Below are 23,970 nucleotides of genomic sequence, written 5' to 3'. Positions count from 1 at the left end.
TCTGTATGAAGTTTGATTGTTCTTCCGGTTTCTCTGTGGTATTTCTTGAGATATTCTGGTTTCCTCTCCTATCCCAAATCGATGTGAATTAAGATAACTGATGACCTTAAACTAGTTTGTGTGAGGGTGCCCTGACATTGTTCAGCCATACTACTAGAATAAGTGGCCACACCCCATAAAAGATTTTTTGGCTTTGCAGATTAGGAAAATGCTTGGATGAACATGCTATTCTTTACAATGCTCTGTAAATAAATATCTCCAGTACTGTTGCATGTGCAAATAGAGAACTGATGAGAGAAAGCACTAAAGAAAATGGTGTGGTACAAATACTGTTCAAACTGACACTATTCATTTAAGGGAGGTGAGGCTATATTTTATGAAAATGTGAATGACTTAGGTTACAAGCTTTTCTTTTTTTTACTCTAATGAAAGACTGGCATAACAAAATAAAAATTCTCAAATTTAAAACACACCATATACCATATACACTCAATTAACTACCACAGTATATTGAAAGTTTAGGTGTGCCACTCTCATTTTACAGGGCAAGCATAATAGTAAAAATCTGTTCTGTTACATTAACAATTACATACCTCTAAATCAAACATTTTAGGATTTTTTTTCATACCTTGCATTAGAATGAAAGGGACACTAAAAAAAAACAAAACAAATAAAACATTCCCCACTGAGTAAGAAGAAACAGTGCAAGCCTACAACATGCAAAAACATGTTGTAAGTCACTCCGTACTTGAATTATATCCTGACCTTTTGTGTTAATGATAACAATAATTCATGATTGTTTTGCCTAGTTAAAAGTACCATTCACAGATGGAGATGATGAACAGAACATTATGCATCTGTGAAAATGAAGTTCATCTAATTGACATTCACACTACATGTATTCCTGAGAAACACAGGCTTAATATAAAAGATATATTGAAAAACCTCAAAATAAATTAAATCTATCAGTCTGGGAATGATTAAAAACAATTCGGTGGGTCACTGCACACCTATTGCGGTGACAGAATCTGGGGCTTCCTTACTATCTTTCATTGAAAGAACTACAAATTATCCTTTGGGCCTGAGTACTGTGAATGACACTCTCAGGCCATCATTCTGAACCACAAAGGAGTAGTGCAGAAAGACAACATATAAAACCCAGAATGACTAAAATAATAAAGTCATATCTTTTGAAATGGACAAATCAGTCTTGTCAGAATCTGAAATCTGCTATTTGCATTAAAAACATGTAAATACAACTTGGTAGAAACAGTTTCTAGTTAAGAAATGAATAGAAATTCTCCAGCAGCACGGCAAGACAACAATGGATAATGGCAGAAAATATTCAGTTAATTAATAAAGCTAAAGATGGTCACTTTTTAACATTGACAAACTGGACTTTGGATTAATTTATTTATAAAACTAAATAAATAAGAAAAAAAATGGTGGTACAGTGGGTAGTGCTGCAATATAGAAACTTGGCCACTGTGCAACATTCATATATTGCACCTGGATGCTGTTGCGTGCAATATGCATATTCCTCCAGGTACTCCAGTGTTTTCTTTGCACATCCCCAAAGTCATGCTAGCTAGAGTCAATTTGGAATGTATGACAGAGAGTGAGTGTGTGTGTAAGTGATGGAATAGTACCATGTCCAGGGTGAATTGGATTAAGTGTGTTTAAGAATGCTACATTATTATAGTGTGTAATTTGAATTAAATGTGAAATATTGCATTTCCTATCGTATACTCACTTATTCTGTACCACACTTATTGTAAAGAATTCATAATAAACTAATAAAGGGAAATAAAATAGAAACAAATATTTTAAATATCTCAGATATCATACTAATTAATCTGTGTCACTGAACTGGATTAACCGAATTTATAAACTGGCAATGTGGTCATTAATTAGTTTTTGAATACATACTATACAAATTTGTAATTTGTTCAATACAAGTTTAGTTTTGGAGAGTATAAAGCTAAAGATCTTACTTTTAAGATGTGCTTTACACATGAATCACTCATAGTAATCAGTGGTAGTGATTATCATTACATACCAATATAGTCATTATTCTGACAAATTTATAACAAAACTAAAACATACCCTGAGGTTTTTTATGTCATGCTCCACAGTATGTTGGGCTTTTCTTTTTTTAAGAGTACTGACTTAAAAGATGTAATATCCATCAATTAGTGACTCTGCTTTTAGAAAAAATAAGTTGCAGATACATTATCATTTGGCATCTTTTTTAACATGATGTCTTTGTCCAACTCCATAGGGAACGTGAGCAGCAATGGTGCCCAGCTGTTGGGCACCTTCAATATGAAACATCTGATCATCAAAGAAGATGTGAGGACGTATTTTTTCGAGTAAAGGACCTTTAGGGGCTCCAGCCAGGAAGAGAGCCTCATCAATTTCCAGTCCCCAGCTCCTCAGTGTTTTTAAAGCTCTGGCTCCAGAACTTGCAGCACTTCTGGCTGTCACCAGATAGGTTCTTACTGGGCAGTCAAGTCGCTCATTTTTTTCATAAAACTTTCGCTGTATTTTCCCTAGTGCCTCCAAGAAACATTTTAAAGGTCCCTAAGAATAAAAAGCAAAACAAAACAATTTAATGAAAACTCAAATAGACATCTATCATTCTGATTAAATGCTCTTATTTAGACAACAGTCATATAAGTAAGATCAATTTCTGAGAATTCATTTGAAAGACAGTTTCGCTCACCTAGTTAGTTTCTTTTAGCTTGGCTAAACCTTGTATTAGTCTCTATGTCAGTGTGCACCTCCCGATTCTCAAATAGCTGATAGGACATTTAGGATAAAAGTACATGTATGTAAATATTTCATTTGTAGAAAGGCCCACCCCTTTCATTTAATGTTTTAGCCCAATATTTTGTATGAATCATTTACTCCCTTGTCATTATGTTTAGAAGTGAGAGGCAGGAAATGTGATCTGAAGTTAAACTAGGTTTGAAGAAACCTCATTACAAGTAAGAAACCTAGTCTTTCCAATTAGATTAATCTGAATAAGGAATTTTTATAGTAGAAACATTGTATTACAAATACACACAATAAAATGATTTTCAAAATATTTAAAAAATTTACCAATAATCAAAAATCTTTTCTTCTGTATCATACACACAGTTAAAGGCTACCACATTTTGTAGCAAAATGTATGCAAAATGTTAGCTGCTGTACCATGTAAAAATAAATAAAATTACCTGTGCTAAAGGTTTATTTTCAAATTCCTTCTCATGCTCAAAAAATGAGTCTAATCCCTTCTCCTTTACAATAATTTCTGACTCATCTGAGAAAAGAACTGCATCCCCATCAAATGCAACCCTCAGCTGTATATCAGACAGCACAACTTCTTTCTTTGGAGTAAACATTGTGGCAGCTGCAATACCTGTAATTACAAATTTAATTACTAATAATTTTGGCTTAGTATAAATAATAAAGACAACATATTAATTTCCCCTGTTATTAGAAACTTTAAAGACTATGTGCAAAGCAGACACATTAAACACAGTGTCAAAACTTCATAACAAGAAATGAAAAACAATTCATAAAATGAGACTAAAGTATTCTACAGAATTTTTTCAGTATTATTTAAGTCCCTCTTGCATGCTTACACCAGATCACTTTCTGTTTTTTGTGTCAACCATTTAGGTTATTAAAAATCATATACAGTATATGCTTTTGCAGTGCTGGGCGGTATACCGGTTCATACCGAAAAACGTTTTTTATTTTTGTTATGATATGGATTTTTCTTATACCTCAACACCGGTTTAAATTGCCTAAACAACGTTCGGAACGTGGCACAGCAGGAAACTGTTCAAGTGGGGACCTTTTTCACTGCTACACTGGTAATCACAGAGGTGTTGCGCAGGGGCTCTTTTTCACTGCTACACCGCTAAATAGGTAGTGTAGGAATTGCGCGGTGAAAATGGACAGAGAACATTCAGAAACTGAAGCTGTAGCTGACGATTAAGTTGAACATGATGACACAGAAGAACTTTTGCCGAAAAAAAGGAGTCACGTATGTTGCTTGGAGATACTTTGGTTTTAAAAGGTCAGATGTGGACCATTATGTTCAAATGTGTAAATACTATTTCTATACTACTGGAAAATACTGCAAGCCAAGTTGTACTTGTTTTATTTGTTTTCAACACAGTGTAATGTACCTGGGTACTGTGTAAATAGTGTGATGACATGTTGACTTTATTCTCGCCGTTTATGTCAAGATTAAAGTCGACTCTCTAAGTAACAGACACAAGTACAGACGCAAACTATGTGCATGTGTGTACTGTATAATATTAATAAAAAGAGCAGCTTACTACTGAAAACGGCATTACACGTGTATTTTTTGAGCATGTCCATGTAGCTCAAACACAAGAACATATGTTGATGTAAAAGTATAACAAAACAAGTGCACTTTTATTCAAGATTATAACCGAAGAAAAAAGAAAGCAAGTTAAAGTAGGCGGTTGATATGACAGCTTGCATAGTGCAATGCTAAGAACTGCTGATTTCCATTCCGTGCTATATAACTGTTAACTGTTAATATTTGAGTCTGATGATTGCATATAGCGCTGTCTTATTCAGTGTGCGCAAGAACATGCAGGTGGCCAATTGCTGCGTGCTACAATGCACATTTTAAAAAAAGAAAGAGACCAGTATATGTCACGTTTTGAAGAAATCATTTTATGACGCGAAAAGAACCAATCAGAAAACATCGTCGAACTAATGCAATATTATTTGAAAACGAACAGCGTCAGGTTGGGTGTGAAGTTATACTGGCGCTGTTTGAGTCAGATCAGAAGCTGAATAAGCTGAACAAGCTCCTGTTCTGACTCTAAGTAAAAAGCATGAATTAATCAACAGAAATAACCGCGATTGACATTTTAAACTTAACGATTTACAGTGCATACCAATTTATAAATTTTATGTCCGTTTGAGGAAAAAAAAAAACACTTTCTCCAAAGCTGGGAATCGAACTCGCGTCTCTGTAGCACGGCAGGGTTGCTGTGCTCCAAGTCAGCAAATCTTAGCGTTAAGCCACAGAAAGTGTTGAGTCATCCCTGCACCTTTAGTGAAAGTGTTTATTTGATGTTTGGAGTTCAGGTTTCACACATCCTATAGTTTATGACTACATTTTGTAACATTTATTACTAAAATATAAAAGTTTCTGTTTTAGCAATGTGTTTATACAGATTACTGTAGAAACAGAACACACATTAAATGCGTGTATTACAAATAACGATCTACTATTTCCATTCTAAAACTCCAGCAGTTCAGTCACTCCCAGATAATCAAACAAGGCATGAGCTGGGAAAACTTAGTGATCGTTCTGCGACGGTGGGTGATGGAATAGCCGGCTACTTGCTGCTCGTCTTAATCAGCACATTTAGAAGACAAAAGAGAGGTGAGAACGGTTTTAAGGTGGGCCAGATCTATGAGCTTTTTCGTAGACTCTGGTAATTCTAGTATTAAGAAGCATAATGATTAACAACTGGGTCGGGGAACACTTAACACAAAGCATTTAATGTGCTGCATTAACTTATGACAGGGTTTGAGAAAATCTAGTAAATCAAACATTGATTTTAGGATGAAGTTTACTTTACGACATTCTACTTTAATTAGAAAAAAAACTTTGAGAATAAAGTGGAAATGTCGACTTTAATCTCGACATAAGCATCAAAATTAAAGTGGAAATGTCGATATAGTTTGTTATTTTCTTCCTTGTGTCCGTATTTCTTTTTTCACCGTGGCCCTAATACGATTCCGTAGGGCTATACCACAAATAGCATTATAAATGCAAGTTGCATTTTTATTATTTATGTATATAGCTTTGCTTGAAACAAGGTCCATATTAATGCAGTTTGCCTTAATGATGGTTCAGTTGGTAAAGATGTCATCACCAAGTTGCACCTGTTTTATTTTATTTTAATTTGGTGAATACTGTGTAATGCACCTGGGCTTGAAGTCTTGAAGTAATAGTGCAATTTTCAGTAATAACACTTATTTATTTTATTGTTATTATTTATTAGTTTATATATTATGCAGTTTATTGATGGTAAAGTTGTTTAAAAAGTCACTTTAATGTGTCAGTGGACAGAGATGGTTAACATTAACAGAAAGTGTAGAAGGGTTACAAAAATATTTACTATTTATTCCTTTTCTAAGACATGTTCAGTGCAATACAACTTTTGACAAGCACCTCTGGATATTTTACTAAGTCTAAATGCCTCTTTGGATGGTTGAAAATATGTTGTCAAAAGTATAGTTAAAGTTTTTGCAAAATTTGTTCAATAAAAAGGTTCTATATTTTGACTGCATCTGTCATGCAATGTGATTCCTTCTCTTCATTAGTGCCACCCCCTTGAAAACTATCACTTTATGGGGCCATGCAAACCTGTATTAATACTTGTGTGCACATTAAAATGTTTTTTTTTTGTACAATGTACAACTCTCATAACAGTGGAATAGGTTATTCTTAGCCAGTCTACTGCAGTAATTGCAGTGGAAAATGTGGTTAACATCCACTCATGTATGGGGAAAAAATACTGTTGAATACCGTGAAAATTTAGAAAAATACCGTGATATAGAATTTTGGCCATACCGCCCACCCTTATGCTTTTGTATTCAAAACTGGCCTCTTAAACAGTATTGGGGACACATTTCTAAGTAAATACTTTTTATGTTTTTAAATTAACAAACATTGGAAAGAAAAATAATTTGGATAATTTAGTCTTGTACTGGTTAATTTAGTCTTGTACTGGTTACAAATATATGAACTATTACAATTTCAGTTAAGAAATGTTGCAATAACTTCACCCAGAACATATTTGCGAGTGTTGCCTTCAAAAATTGTTACCTGTAAATATTTTGTAGAAGTAAAGACACTGTGGTTTCTGCATTACAGCAAAATTTTACATTTGGTAATCTCAGAGACCTAGCTCACTCAAACATAATCTTAACCAGGGATAAGCACAAAATTAAATGTTTGGCTGTATAAGCAGTGTTAGTTACAGGGACGATATAGTTTATTCTAGTCAATGGCCTTTGTCACTAAACCTACCGCAATTGTGAAATGGGGAAATTAAAATACTGTATATATTTTTATAGTAATAAACAATATTTTATATTAATTCTGAGCTTCTTTGTTATAAAATTAGGATAAATCCTTAACTGCATGGTTACCATTATTGTATTATTATTAGTGCATATTTTGAGATGCAGGGAGAAACTGGAACACCTTGAGAAACTTGGCACATACAAGTGGTGTACATGAAAGCCACACGGTCATTAAAACTTGGATTTGAATTCAGATCTCATGAGCAGTGAGGAAGCAGGAAAAATTACTAAAAGACTTTTCCTTAGTTTTAAAAATAAAGGAATTTGCTGTATTAAGATTTGATCCAATTGCAAAATATACATATACAGTACCATTAGCCTGTTTATCAATATAGACAGGTTACAGTTTTTTTTAAAAGAAAATGTATCCAAAAATTTTCAAAATTAATGTTTATATTTTAGTTTATTCTGTTCACGAAATTACTAAATAAGATAGGCATCAAAGTTCAAAGTCAGAAAATGGGTAAATTCTACATTAAAACCATAAATAATGAAAGATAATTAAAAAAAATATTCCAGTGAAACCACAGGCTGCTTACAATATATATTATATTATGTTTCTACTCTATACTTTCTGACAGTCTGATATCATGTGTTTTCAAAAACTTCACAGTAAGTTATTAGCTAGATTTGAAAAGAAAATATTAAATCACCATCTCATTGAGCACCACCTAAAATGAGAATGAATTAAAAAAGTATACCTGGAATTTATTTTGTCTTTCAAGGAATGGGAACACAGAAATTAACTTTCAAGTCAAAAAGCTCCATAGCAAATTGCCAAAGTATTAAAAAGGAGGAGGGCATAGCAGGACAAAAAGATCCATTTACAACATCAGAATTGCATTTATTAGTTTTCTAAACTTGCTTCATTCAGTACAGTGTAACTGGAAGCTGGGGCTTATTCAGACATCTAACAAGATAGTAACTTATCGTAGACAGTATGCAAGTCTACTGCAAGGGGACATTCTTTCATACAGAGACAGATCTTAATTAACAATTAATCTAAAACACACTTATTTTTGATATAGGTAGAAAAGCAAATTTACCCTAAGAATAACCCCAGCAACTTATAAAAAATACCTTCTTCTATTGCTTCCCGAACTTTCACTGAATCCTGAGAAAGATAGAGGTTGGTAAGATAGGCCTTGAGGTATCCAATAGGGCTTTTTCCACCAGTCATACAAAATCTCTCTATTCCTAAATCTAATAGAAAACAACACATACAATTTAATGATCAGCTTTTATTATTATAAAAATAATCACACAATTTGTATTTATTTATATTTGTATTTTAAAGCATGCTCAACAGCCAAAACTAATAACTGGACCTTGCACATACAGTTGGTATAGAAAAGAATCACCCCCTTCGAATTATTCCCATCTATTATAAAAAAAAAAGTCCTGTGGGAAGGACTAGGAGACAATATGTGATCTTCATGTTAAGATCACGGAAGACAAATAAAAGACCCGCGAGACGAAAGAGAATGGCCACGGAGAGTCTCGCGGGGATATAGAACATGAGATTCTCAGCACATATAAAGCGTATAAGGACAATACGTTAAGCAAAGAAGAAAGAGCAGCGCGGAAAAGAGAGACCCAAAAGCGCTGGAGAGAAAAAAAGGCAGATAAGAGATTATGAAGGCAGTGGAATTCGAAAGGCTGAAACAAATGATGGCGCAATACACATGTAGAGAAAGGTAAAGAATATGAAAGCAGTAAAATTCGAAAGGATTGTAGCATCCCAGCCAGGTTGAAGCCTTTATTGTTTTAAGTGACTGTTAGGTCCAATTAAGGGAGGGCAGAGTACAGCACGGAAGACTGATAGCAGCGCGACAACAGCAGAAAGACAGCAGATGATCCGACGGCACCTCCTTAGCATGCGTTCAGCCGCCCCCTCCCCTTGACAACACGAGCAGCATTATACGTCCTGAGAAAGAGATTTAAACACGCCCAGGGCCGGAAATAAAGGACAAGTATTGTTTTTACAACGTCACGCGAGATAAGGCAGTGAGACATCATTTAAAACAAGTTCACGGACATCTAACCTAGCAGTTGTTGGATTGCTGTTGGCAGACACGCTTCATGTGCTCCCAGCTCTTAAAACAATGACAAGAGACAAGCAAAACACGCAGCTCGACACCAGCAAAAAGCCTGCAGATGATCAGACTGCTTCTCCTTAGCATGCGTTCAGCCAATCTAACCCTCGCCACCACCCCCACCCCCTTCACAACGCGAGTGACAGAGATGTGAAGTGGCAAAAGGACAGCTGCTGTACAGGCTTTGAAATGATCGGGCAGCGAGACAAGCAGAACAGGCAGCTTGCCAGCAGCAGAAAGACAGCAGATGATCCGACGGCATCTCCTTAGTGTGCGTTCAGCCGTACCCCCTTCACAACGCGAGCAGCGTTATACGTCCTGTGAGAAAGATATGTTACCATGCCCAGGGCCGGAAATAAAGTACTGTTTTTGCAAAAGTTTTAAAATAAAAGTGAAAATAATACATATGTAACAATTCCCATGAAACTAACAATCTCTTTAAATTGTATATCCAGTAAATGAAACCTGGGGGTGGGCGAGCGAAGCGAGCAGGGGGCAGAGTCCCCTAGTTTTCTTATATGAAAACACACACAAAAAATATTTCTTCCCATCTTTACTTACTCAATGCAACCTATAACATCCAAGTGAAAGATATCACAGTTACAGTTCATAAAAATGATAAAAATCAAAACAAGACATATTGAGATAAATAAAGGATCACCCCCCAATGTCAATATTTTGTTGAACCACATTTTGCTTTAATGACACTCTTGAGTCTGTTGGGATACTTCTCTATCGGCTTTGCATATCTAGATTGAGCAATATTTGCCCACTCTTCTTTACAGAACTGTTCAAGTTCGGTCAAATTGGATGGTGAGTGTTGGTGAACTGCTATTTTCAAATCTTTCCACAGATTTTCAATGGGATTTAGGTCTGGGCTTTGACTGGGCCACACGAGGACATTCACTTTTTTCTCGTTCAGCCACTGTGTGGTCAATTTTGCTGTGTGCTTCGGGTTGTTGTCGTGTTGAAAGGTGAACATTCTGCCCATCTTCAACTTTCTGGCAGAGGGTATCAGGTTTTCCTCAAGAATTTGACCGTATTTTGCCCCATCCATTTTTCCTTCTACCCTAACGAGAGCCCCAGGCTCTGTGGCAGAGAAACACCCCCACAACAGGATGCTGCAACCTCAATGCTTTACTGTAGGTATGGTGTGTTGTGGATGGTGAGCTGCATTGGATTTCCACCAGGTGTACCGTTTGGTATTGAGGCCAAATAGTTCGATTTTAGTCTCATCTGACCATAACACCTTTTTCCACTTGGCATCAGAATCTTCAAGGTGCATTCTGGCAAAGCTCAAACGAGCCTTAATGTGGCCTTTCTTGAGAAGTGGCTTTTTCCTTGCGACCCTCCCGAACAAGCCACAATTGTGGAGCAGTTGTGAAATTGCTGTCACATACACACAATGACCACTCTTTACCATAAAATCCTGTAACTCCTTCAAAGTGGCCATTGGCCTCTTGGTAGCCTCTCTTACCAGTTTCCTCCTTACTCTTCCATCCAGTTTGGAGGGATGGCCAGATCCAGGAAGGGTCATAGTAGTACCAAACACTTGCCACTTCTTTACTATGGACTTTACTGTTCTCCTTGGGATTGATAAAACCTTTGAGATTTTTTTGTTTCCATCTCCTGCCTTATGTCTGTCCACAACTCTATCCCCGAGATCTTTTGAAAGTGGCTTGCCACCCATAGTCGGCTGTTTGCTGTCAGTTGCACTACCAAGCAATGGAATGCTCCAGGAACAGCTGTTTTTATGCTTCACTAATCACAATGATTACTTATTGATCACAGGTGGAAGCCAGTAATCATGGTCTGCAATGGAAATGGTGGTTACCTACACCTGATTGAGTTTACAAATATTGTTTGGGGGGGGGGGGGGGGGGGGGGGTGATCCTTTACTAATCTTAGTATGTCTTGTTTATTTTTTAAAATTCTTCTGAACTGTAGCTGTGATATTCACTTGGATGTTATAGACTGCATGGAGTAAGTAAAACTGGAAAAAATATTGGTTTGTGTGTTTTCATTTAAGGCTGTAAAGCAAAAAAATGGGAATATTTCGAAGGTGGTGATTCTTTTCTATACTCACTGTAGTTACATTCCAATAAAGTCATGCCAGACTCCATACTTTGGAGGTCAGTGTATTTTTGTTTATTCCTTACTTTTTATGTGTAGTTACAATAAGTATTTAGCCCACTTTATACCAAAACGAAAATAAACTGAACATACATATTTTACATTTACAAATGAAAAGCAAGTGGCCTTGAGTTTTACTCAAATTAAAAGAGTCAAGTATATTTTTAAATAATTTATATTTTCTTCTCTTGAAAAATGACTATTGGGAACAAGGTGAATTGTTTAGTGCAATGCAATATCAACTAATCTGATAATATTAGGAGGCAACAGTCATACTGCTGTAAAATGAATACCAAAGTCACCACTCTGCAAAGTTGTACATAACTAACAATATAGGTAGCATTTACTGTTGATCTGACTTGGACCTTATACATTTGCAATAACATTAATATCTTAAGACACCATTCTGAAGCTATTTTCATTCTAAAATAATTACAAACAGAACATCTGTGTGATGACATTAGTTATGGAGTCATTATTCAAAACTCATGACCACAACAAACCTAATCACTCAATCAAAGCTTTGGCGGGGGAACTATGCAAAAAAACATTTCAATTAAACCTCTCAAACATATGCAGTTTTTAATGTCTGGAAAACATTTGGGATTAAATCACTTTGAGATCTGTACGTAGACAACGTCATTGCATCCTACAAACAATTACATTCCAAATTTAACTTTCCAGCAACACATTTCTTTCACTACCTTCAAGTCAGAAACTTTGTTAAACAGAACCTGCCCAATGCCGGAAAAAAAATTGATCAGTCTTGAGGACTCAGACAGCATTTCTGCAATATATAAAAACATTCTAGAGTCCCTCCCTTCCAAAAATCCAAGAGGACATTGGGAAAAGGATCTTTCACTCAACATCTCAGAAAAGGAGTGGAAGGTAGCAATGCGAGGAATTCACTCCAGCTCCATATGTGCAAGGCATACAATTATTCAACTCAAAATTATATATCGAGCACATCTGTCTCGCTTAAAATTGTCCAAAATGTTTCCAGGGCAAGATCCAACCTGCGAACGTTACAATCAAGTTCCACCCTCACTAGGCCACATGTTCTAACCTGCATCAAATTAACATCATTCTGGACCAAAATCTTTAAATTCCTATCAGACAGCCTTGGTGTCACAATCCCTCCTAACCCATTAATAGCTGTGTTTGGTGTACTCCCAGATGGGCTTAAAGTGGAGAAGGACAAACAATCTGTAATTGCCTTTACTACACTATTGGCACGTAGACTTATCTTGCTCAACTGGAAGAATCCTAACTCTCCTCTTTTAAGTCAGTGGGTAACTGATGTTATATATTATTTGGAACTGGAAAAAATCTAATTTGTACTTAGAGGATCTGTGCAGAACTTTTTCAAAACCTGGCAGGATCTAATCAATAACATTGTAGAATAAGCTTTTAAAGCACTGGGGAAGCAGATTCTCTCCCTTTTCTTCTTCTCCATTTATCTTTATTCACTTATTAATTCATCTATTTACTTATTTTTACCAGCTTTAAGTTTTACTCTGCTGACTTAGCTCTCTTTCTCAGGGGTGGGGGTTGATTTGTTTTCGATCTTATTTTTTTAAAAATTGATTTAGGTTTCAATAAAATCAATAATCTGCGGTGGGTTGGCACCCTGCCCAGGATTGGTTCCCTGCCTTGTGCCCTGTGTTGGCTGGGATTGGCTCCAGCAGACCCCCGTGACCCTGTGTTCGGATTCAGCGGGTTGGAAAATGGATGGATGGATGGATAAAATCAATAATAAAAAAATAAAAGATAATGATATAAAAAATAAAAAATACAATTCTACTGTTTACGATAATACTGGTTCTACTTATATAATGTAATTCTGTTTAATTAATTGATGTAAACTCATATGGGTTTATGTTAATGAATGACTTGGCTTAACTTGGCTGATAACTGTGGGAGGGAGGAGGGTGCTTACCCATTGTTGTGATGTGAGTGTAAATATTTTGAATGTCTTTATTTGTAATTTAGGCAAAGCAATGTAATTTAGTGTTACTTTGGTGAGAGGCATTCGTGTTTACCCCCCTTTTACGATTGAGTTTCTTTGAATTTTACGACAGAGTTGAGGGTGTGTGCTTTAAACCAGTTTGGCAAGTGTTTCTCTGCTAAAGTCTTTCAACCCCCGCAAGGAAACTTTAGCTCAACAAATGGTTTTGGGGGATGGCAGGCTTTAAGATGTTCTATTTCCCCATTGGTCTGAGGTAAGCTTGTTTGGAATTGGCTTGTCTCAGAGGCCTTTACAGTATTATGATGCCCTATTGGCTCTAGGGTTTGGACAGAGAATCTATAAATCTGCTTGCTCAACCACATTCTCTCTCTTACTAACCAACAACTGATGAATACCATCACACCAGGAACTGAAAGGACAACACAATGGAGACCACAGTTTAGCAGCCATATTGGAACAGGAGAAAGCTGAATGATGCTTTAACTAGAGACATTTTAAATAACTACAAGTCTGTGTGCCGCCTGAAACTACACATCACCATTTAATCAGGTTGTATGGTTGCCAATATTCAAATGTACTTTGCATATTGTTATTATTTATGAATATTATCAATAATACATTGCTTTATGTGTAACTTAATTCCTGCTTGTCTTTTTACTACACCTAATTGCCTATAGATATAGAACGGAAGGTGGGGATAAGTTATATACTATAATACCTTATAAACAGTGGTAAGTCTGTGAGATTAGGCATTCTGACAAAGGCTACATATTAATAATACAATAGGGGAAAGTAGAGCAATATATTATTCTACCAAGACAAAAGATCCATGATCTGATTTGAAGGTAAGAAAAATAGTAATGAATGGTTTCGTCCGTTTATAGGAGATGGACGTCTGAAGCAGAGCTCCGCTAGCAGCGGCTTTATTTTCCCACGTATTTCATATTATTTAGAGGTATCCTGTATTTAACCCGACCAAGGAACTTCCACTACAATATACAAGCATGAGTAACAAGAAGAAAAGTCAGAAAGAACCGGAAAAGAAACTTAAAGCTGCATCGAAGTCCGGACAGACTTCCGGCCTGAGTGCAAGTGTAAGGTATGGCATCACGGAGACTGACCTAGAACAGGCAGAAGAGTGCGCAGAATTCCTGGGACCCCGCTCCATTGTATCGTCTCCAGTCGAGAGTGAAAATGGGAGCGAAGGCGCAAGTGATACAGGTCGCGAGGGATCGCCGATTTCTGAGGATCATTCGAGACTAGAAAGGGCTCTGCAGGACGTGCTCTCATCTACTCATCGCGAGCCTGTAACAGGAGCTGCATTTTCACTTGCGGAGCACGAAAGCAGAAGCGAACTGTCCGAACTGAAAGAGATGATCGCTACACAGAAAGAGATGATCGCTACACAGTCCACTGCCATAGTTACGGCCATGAAGGAGCTTAAGAAAGATAACACAAATGATCTTAAGAAGGTGGCCACTGAGCTCAAGAAGGATAACAAAGATAAGGAAACGCGTCTATTTGAACGTTTCGACGTGAACTTTAAAGGCATGTTGGAGAAATTAGTGGAACACATTGAAGAAACTAACTCCAAACTGAAAAGGCTTGATGATCATATTAATGACGTTTCAGATCAGCTGGAAGACGTTAAGCAGGGACTCACGGCTCGAGTGGAAACAGCGGAACAAATGGCATCTAACGCCGATGAAAAAGCCACAGCTGCGAACTCGGAATACAAAAAACTTGGAGACAGACTTGCAGCCCTGGAGGATGGGTGCAGAAGAAATAATATAAGAATTGAGGGTATACCTGAGAAACAAGAAAGCTCAAGCCCAGTGAAATTTGCAGTAGAATTACTGTCTAAAATAATTGGAGATGACTTTAAACTCGACAATGAGATAGCCACGGCTTATCGCACAAAGATACCAAGCGCCTTTAAATCTAGGTCTTTTATTGTCCGCTTCGAACGACTAAGATGTAAGCTTGATGTGATGGCACTTCTCAGACACAAGCAAGAGATTATATTCGAAAATAATCTTATTCGTATTTTTCCCGACTTCTCACCATCAACAGCTGCAAAACGCAGATCCTACAACGACATTAAAAGGATGCTACGGGAAGCCGATATCAAATACAGCCTCTTGTATCCTGCCAAACTGAAAGTGGAAGTTCAAGATGGACATTATATCTTCTTCAGCAAAGAAGAAGCTGAAAAAGAATTAAAGAAGCTGTTTCCGACACTTTTTTGAAAGTTAATTAAAATTAAAGAGCCGTATTCTATCAAGGCACGGGAAGAACCTATGATCTGATCGCTGGATCCATGTTTAAAGAGACTGGTATTATAATTATACATCTTATTTTCTTTTTTTTTTTTTTTTTTTTTAGCTGGACTTTATATGTTATATGTTTATGTTTTAATCAGAGTTATAGAGTTATAGACGTGAGTGTGAAAATGTGGAAGTGATTAAAGTAGGATTCGTTTTATTTATTTATTTTTTTATTCCCTTTTTTTTTTTTTTTTTTTATTTATTTTTTTTATTTTACTATACCTTAAAGTAGACTGTTTAACTTCATACCCTTGGTTTAATGCTTGTTCTACTATTTATACAATTACCATTATACTATTACAGTATGAATTACCAGGTTTATCCTAGACTAGTTTTTAAAATCATTCTTTTTTTTTTTTTTTTTTTTTTTTTTAATCTTAATATCTTAACTTAAAAGCGCTGAAGATTATTTCAAGCTTAAATATTGTTAATGAGAACATTTTCGGCAGATAGTATTAAGGATTTAACTGTAAAAGATATCTCTGTTTTAATTCTGTAACGCCGCTGCAGGGTGGGGTTTGTTTTGTTTTGGACGTGCTCTGTCTCTTCGTATGTCAGAGGTCTGGAACATCGCGAAGTGGGGTCTAGCCTCATGTGGGGAGGCAAAATGGGGGGGTGGGGGGATAAAGGGGGGAGAGAAGGAGAGCAGGTTATATTTAATCTATTCTTATAATCCTTATAATTATAAATATCAATGCAGCAACAGGCTAACATGCAACAACTCCTGGGGAATCTTGAAACTAAGATTAAAACTGCCATATTACCAATCAAAACTATAAAATGACATTAAAAACTCAGAATCAATGTCTCCATGATGGGACAGTTAACTTTGTGAGCTGGAATGTTAAAGGCCTGAATCACGAATTAAAGAGAAAGAAAGTATGCTCTCACCTAACAGGCTTAAACGCTAAAATAGTATTTTTACAGGAGACCCACTTACTAACCAAGGATCAGTTCAGATTACAAAAAGACTGGACTGGCCAAATGTTCCATTCTAGCTTTATAAAGAAAACTAGAGGGGTGGGAATTCTCATACATAGAACAGTTCCATTTGTAGCATCAGAGGTAGTGTCGGACCCTGAAGGGAGATATGTGATGGTCATGGGCAACTTATATAACAGTAAAATGATTTTGATAAATGTTTATGCACCCAATGTTGATGATAAGGAATTCATGCAAAATCTATTTGCATCCATTCCCAATGTGAACACTCATAAAATTATAATGGCTGGGGACTTTAATTGTGTTTTAAATCCACTCTTAGATAGGACTCCCGTGACAGGGGGGACGACATCTAATACTGCAAAGATAATTACACAGTTTTTAAATGATCACAACTTATCAGACCCCTGGAGGTTTCTTAACCCAAACTCAAGAACATATTCGTTCTACTCACCAGTGCATTATAGCTACTCAAGAATTGATTATTTTTTTATAGATAATAATTTCCTGCCTACAATTAAATCATGCAAATATGACACAATTGTTATCTCTGACCATGCCCCTCTAGTCTTGGAGCTAAAATCAATAAGCCCCTCGTACTCACCTCGCAGATGGCGTCTTAACCCTCTTTTATTGGCAGACGAGAACTGCACAGAATTTATATCCAAACAAATCAGCTTCTTCCTAGAGACAAACACGTCTACAGAGGTTTCTGCAGGAACACTCTGGGAAACTCTAAAGGCCTTCCTAAGAGGCCAGATTATTTCACATCTTTTCCATAGAAATAAATTAGAAACCAAGAAAGTGTCAGAGCTAAGAAATGGAATTACTAGAATAGATGAAGAACAAGCCAGGCGTCCAAGTGAAGCTCTTCACAGGAAAAGGCAGGCCCTGCATACAGAACTTAACATCTTAACAACTAAAGAAACTGAACAACTTATTTATAAGTCTAGACAGCATTACTATGAACACGGAGAAAAAGCTAATAAGCTTTTAGCTCAACAAATTCATAAACAAGAAGTTCACAATGCAATACCAGTAATCACCAACAAGAATGGAGAAGAAATCATCGACCATAATAAAATAATGCACACATTTAGAGATTACTATAAGTCTTTATATTCCACTGAGCCCAAAGAAGACAACACGCAATCTAATGCATTTCTGGATAATTCACAAATACCACAAATAGATGCTTTAAGTGCTGAGGAACTAGATAAACCTCTAACGCTAACAGAATTACTAGACGCTATAAAGTCACTACAAAGCGGGAAATCATCAGGCCCTGATGGTTACCCCGTAGAGTTTTATAAGAAATTCTCCACTCAGCTAGCTCCACTCTTATTGGTAACATTTACAGAAGCTAAAGACCACCAAATACTACCTCAAACATTTCGACAAGCATTAATCACCGTCTTTCCTAAACAAAATAAGGACTTGTTACAATGTGCATCATATAGACCAATTTCACTCCTGAATAATGATGTTAAGATACTCTCAAAAATCCTAGCTAGAAGGATGGAGAAAGTGCTGCCCTCGGTAATATCACAAGATCAAACTGGATTTATTAAAGGCCGACATCTATCTTCAAATCTCCGACGCTTGTTTAATGTTATATATTCACCAGCAAAATCAAACACCCCAGAGATATTACTATCATTAGACGCAGAAAAGGCATTTGACATGATCGAATGGAATTACCTTTTCACTGCATTGGAGAAATTTGGGTTTGGCCCGAATATTTGTGCTTGGATTAAACTACTGTATACCAGTCCAGAAGCTTCAGTTTGTATTAATAAAATTTGCTCAGACTACTTTAAACTAGAACGTGGTACCAGACAAGGATGTCCCTTGTCGCCACTGTTGTTTGCAATCGCTATTGAACCACTGGCGGTTCACTGCCGAAATTCTCATCAGATAAAGGGGATTGTCAGAGAAGGACTGGAACAGAAAATTTCTTTATATGCAGATGATATGGTCTTATATATATCGGACCCAGAAAACACTGTCCCTGCTGTTTTAACAGCACTAACAGAATTTCAAAAGATATCTGGTCTTAGAATTAATCTGAATAAAAGTATACTCTTTCCAGTGAACTCACAAGCATATAATAATAAATTAGACACCCTACCTTTTACCATAGCAGATCAGTTTAAATACCTAGGGGTAAATATCACAAGTAAACATAAAGCTCTTTATCAACAAAATTTTGGCGTCTGTATGGAAAAAATTAAGCAAGACTTGCATAGATGGTAAACCCTTCATCTCACTCTAGCCGGAAGAATTAACATCGTTAAGATGAATATCCTTCCTAAACTTCTCTTTTTATTTCAAAACATTTCAATATATATCAATAAATCGTTTTTTAAACAGTTAGATTCAATAATAACCTCATTCATTTGGAACTCAAAACACCCACGTATCCGAAGAGCGACCCTACAAAGACCTCAGGCAGAAGGTGGCATGGCTTTACCTAATTTTCAGTTTTATTACTGGGCAGCAAACATACAAGCCATAAAAACCTGGACACAAATAAATGCACATACACAGGCTTGGTCTGCGATAGAAGTAAAATCCTGTAGTACTTTTTTATATTCCCTGCTCTGCTCTCCAATAAATGAAAGTTATCGCAAATATACTAATAACCCAATCGTGCTTTACTCACTCAGAATATGGAACCAAATTAGGAAGCATTTTAAGATGGAAAATCTTTTATCAGTGGCACCTCTGCAAGGGATCCACCTCTTTCAACCTTCGCAAGTATATCCAGTTTTTAATACCTGGAAAAGTTTTGGGATTAAAATGCTCAGAGATCTTTATATAGACAACATATTTACATCTTTTGAACAATTATGTTCAAAATTTAACCTCCCAGCTACACATTTCTTTTACTATCTTCAAATTAGAAATTTTGTTAAACAGAAATTGCCCGATTTCCCCCACCTTGCACCCTCCACAATGCTGGAAAAAATACTGCTCAATTCCGAGGAAACAAACACTATTTCCGCAATATATAAAATCTTATTAGAGTCCCTACCTTTCAAAGATCCAAGAGGACATTGGGAAGAAGATCTCTTAATCAATATATCAGAAAAGGAGTGGAAGGTAGCAAAGCAGAGAATTCACTCGAGTTCTATATGCGCAAAGCATAGAATTATTCAACTAAAAATTATATATCGAGCTCATCTGTCTCGCTTAAAACTGTCCAAAATGTTTCCAGGCCAGGATCCAACCTGCGAGCGCTGCAACCAAGCTCCTGCCTCACTGGGTCACATGTTCTGGGCCTGCACCAAACTAACATCATTTTAGACAAAAATTTTTAAGTGCCTCTCAGACAGCCTTAGTATCACAATCCCTCCTAACCCACTAACAGCTGTGTTTGGTGTCCTTCCAGATGGACTTGAATTGGAGAAGGACAAACAAACGGTGATTGCATTCACTACACTCTTGGCACGCAGACTTATTTTGTTAAATTGGAAGAATCCTAATTCTCCTCTTATAAGTCAGTGGGAAACTGATGTTTTATATTATTTGAAATTGGAAAAAATCAAATTTTCAGTTAGAGGATCTGTACAAAATTTTTTCAAAACTTGGCAGGATTTAATCAATATTATTTTAATATAGATATTTACTTCTCCCCTTCTTTTGTCTAATGTTGCCTTATTAAAAAGCTTAAAGCAATTTTCCTTTAGCTAAGCTCTCCTTCTCAGGGGTGGGGTTTGATTTGTCTTCAAATTTGTTGGGTTATAAATTGATCTGTTTGTATGGAATGATTACAATGAAAATTAATAAAATAAAAATATTAAAAAAAAAAAAAAAGAAAAATAGTAATTCTGAGATTTGAATGAAGACAGGCCATAACCATTGAAATGAATAAGAATTCCAAATTAACATCAAATGCCCCAGTATAAATTTAAAACATAAATATCCTGCTTTAGTCCTGCAAAAGCAACATAAATTCAAAACAGATTATTCTAATCACTTCATAATACACCTAGAAAAAAGTCTCACAATTACAAGATACAAAAATTCGAACTGTTTTTTGGAGAAAAATAATGTATGTCTTTAGTGTAGCTCTTACCAGTAAGCCAATAACTTGAAAATGCAGACCAAAAAGTTATAGATCTGCACAGCTATGCTGAAAGATGAGCAAATGCCTCATATTGTAATCAAAACAAACAGTTTGGTAATGTGTGAACACATGGTTTAAATTTCTTTCCTTTAATAATGAGAAAAATTTGTATTAATATTCAAATTAACCTCCTCTAGCCCTTAAACACCCTTTAAAGAAGGGCCACAATTTAGGAATTCTAATCTCTCTTAGTGCAGAGGCACAATATTCACCAGATACTACATGAATACATTCTGCGTCTCTGAAAATGAAGCAGCAATAACACTAACTCCTGTGAATTTAAAAATTACACAGATTTAAAATTAAACAGAGTAACATGTAATGTATACTGGATATATCTCATCACAACCAAAAAAAAAAAAGAAGACATAAAAAACGTTTACATTAGGATAATGTAAAACACAGCACTTTTATGTATTTGTTGACTAGCCTGCACTGCGGTGGGTTGGCACCCTGCCCGGGATTGGTTCCCTGCCTTGTGCCCTGTGTTGGCTGGGATTGGCTCCAGCAGACCCCCGTGACCCTGTGTTCGGATTCAGCGGGTTGGACAATGGATGGATGGATGGATGGACTAGCCTGCATTTCAAGTGGGGGATATAAGTCTTACTTATGATCTGAATATTATATATTGAAATATTTTAGACACCCTTTCATTGTCCTTACGCATAACTGTTCATTTTTCCTTTATGCAGTGCTTATATAAAGCATTCTTTCTGTTGAAGTTTTTCATATTTTGTTATTATTTAACACTAAATCACATTGGATTTAATTTGGCTTCTTTGACATTAATCAACAGAAGACAACTCTTTAATGCCAAATGGAAAAACGATCTTTGCAAAGCGCTCCAGATTAATTCTAAATATAAAACACAAAATAAATTGTTGGTATAAGTATTCACCCCCTTTGTTATGACTCACCTAAATAGTCACTGATGTACCCATTTGGTTTAACAGGGTAAAATGCAGCAAAATACAGGGGAATATGGGAGGAAAGCCTGATTTGTAAGAAACCTGGGGTGAGATTTCTTTTCTAGCAAGACGAACACTCCAAGCAGAAACTCAAAGCTACAGAAGAATATGATTAAAACATGTCCTGGAGTGGACAGTGACTAGACCTCAATCCAAGTGAAAATATGTGTTTGGATTTGAAAAAGGCTGTTTACTCATGATTTCCATGAAACGTGACAGAACTTGAGCAGTTTTGCAAAGAAGAATGGGTAAAAAATTAAATGTTCAGATGTGCAAAGCTGACAGAGACTTGTCAACACAGACTCAAAGCTGAACTTGCTGCCAAAGATGTATCTACTAAACACTGGCTTAACAAGGGTGAATGCCTATGTAATCAGTTGTTTTGTGTTTTATATTTGTACAGTAATTAATTTAGGCCACTGCTCAGAGATATGTTTTAACTTTGACATTAAAGAGTGTTTTTCTTTTGATTAGTGTGAAAAAAGCCAACTTAACGGCACTGTGATTCAATGGTGTAACAACAAGAGGGTGAAATACTTTTTATAGGCACTCTACCACAGAGTTCCTTCTTTAAATAATCCTAAACAACATGCACATCAGTGATCTTCCTGCTATTTGGGTCAAAAGGTGCTCCTTCATTGGTCATGTGCCACAACAGAAAGAAACTTTACAATTTAAAACATTAAAAACTGAAGTTACACTTAAGGAATAATCATTACTCTTTTTCTGATAGCGTTTAATATCATAGTTACGTAAGTATTGTTTGATCTGTATGAAAATCTGTATGATTTTCAAATTTTTGTTCACTGTAAAGCTAAAAGATCACAACTGCACTTAGTAATATCACAAAGGGGGTCATGATGGGAAAAGGTAAGCTTTGATGAGATCCTCTGCCCCCCGCTTTTTTATAAGATTTCCATCTTATTATTAAGGGAAACAGACGTTAGTCAGAAATATTTCTCTGACACACCAACATAATCAATTTTGCTGTTTAAATGTTCAGTAATAAGGATGTAACAACTTTTTATTGTGTACTTAACATATTCCTGATAATCCATTTAACACTGCACATCTGGTAACATATAAGGCCAAAAACCTCCTTGTATACACTGGTATCTTCCATAAGCAACTATAAACAAGCAATCTGTTTTTGTTAATCTGCAATCTAGTGCAAGCATGTCTTTCTGAATGCCAAACTAAAACAGTGTCAATTTTATTAAAATGTTAATGTGCAGCTATGATTTGATGGACTGAAAAATGTAAATAAATATCCTCTTTAATAAAATCCCTATGTGCGTCCAGGTGTCCGTGTGTGGGTGTCTTCTGGTGAAGTGCGCATGCACGGGGCGATGCGCGATATTACTGTCAGAGAAAGTCAGAGGCGTTTTACGGAAATACAAACCAGTATTACTGCGAGAGGAAATTAAAGGTACACAATACAGTGACGCATATTACAGCCACATACAAGCCAGTATTACTGTCAGAGGAAATTAAAGGCATATTACCAACACGCACGCCTGTATTACCGCCAGAGAAAATTAAAGGTATATTACGGATGTACAAGCAAGCGGACGTACAAGACGGTATCCTTCAATAAGGGCGCGCACAGCATCCTTTAATAAGGGCGCGCACAAAAAGGCGAGCCTCAAAAGGGCAACCTCAATTGGGCGCAGCGAATTGTTGCTCTTCACATATTCCAGAGCCATTTGAACTAAATTATCTACGAACGCCTTTACTCGCCGCGCTCAATTGAGGTCACCCTTTTGAAGCTCGCCTTTTTGTGCGTGCCCTTATTGAATAGAGCCGTACAAGACAGTATTACTGTCACAGAAAATTAAAGACACACAATACACGGCGGCAGCCCACAAAGAACGGTCAGCTCAGCAAGTAAACATCAACAAAAGAAAGGCTGAAAGAAAGAAAAATATGACCAATAAAAAGAATGAGGTCAAAGTCCCTTGCCATTTAATATAGACTGTTCCTACTAATGGTTATGCACTACTGTTCTAGCGCCCATTATTGTAACGGGCTAAATGACTAGTATAAATATAAATAACAAATGTGGAAAAATATAAAATAACCAGTAAAGGCGCACTGCATGATAACGTGCAGTGAATACACTTGACTTGAGCATTCATAGTTTTCATTCTCTTTCTCTGTACATTTAGCATTCGTTTGCTCAGAGGTTGATGCACTGCTGCTTCCTGAGCACCTTTCTCCACCCTAGAGGCCTATTTCTTCTCTTCTTTTGTCCGCATCTTTTTGT

At 36.3% G+C, this 23,970-nt stretch overlaps 1 protein-coding gene across 1 annotated transcript in view; it reads right to left on the bottom strand.

Annotated features, from left to right (window-relative positions):
* Nucleotides 1-575: 575 nt before the first annotated feature.
* nt5c1ba (5'-nucleotidase, cytosolic IB a) overlaps nucleotides 576-23,970 on the bottom strand; it is a 40,013-nt gene continuing 16,618 nt past the window's right edge. The window contains exons 4-6 of the mRNA XM_028797413.2: nucleotides 8,218-8,340; nucleotides 3,222-3,406; nucleotides 576-2,583 (exon numbers count right to left, since the gene is read on the bottom strand). Of these exons, the coding sequence (XP_028653246.1) occupies nucleotides 2,236-2,583; nucleotides 3,222-3,406; nucleotides 8,218-8,340 (656 nt within the window). The 3' untranslated portion in view covers nucleotides 576-2,235. The remainder of the gene's footprint in view (nucleotides 2,584-3,221; nucleotides 3,407-8,217; nucleotides 8,341-23,970) is intronic.

The sequence above is a fragment of the Erpetoichthys calabaricus genome, chromosome 3 (genome assembly GCF_900747795.2).
Source record: "Erpetoichthys calabaricus chromosome 3, fErpCal1.3, whole genome shotgun sequence".
NCBI classification, from domain to species: Eukaryota; Metazoa; Chordata; class Cladistia; order Polypteriformes; family Polypteridae; genus Erpetoichthys; species Erpetoichthys calabaricus.
This window is presented reverse-complemented; position numbering and strand designations above follow the sequence as displayed.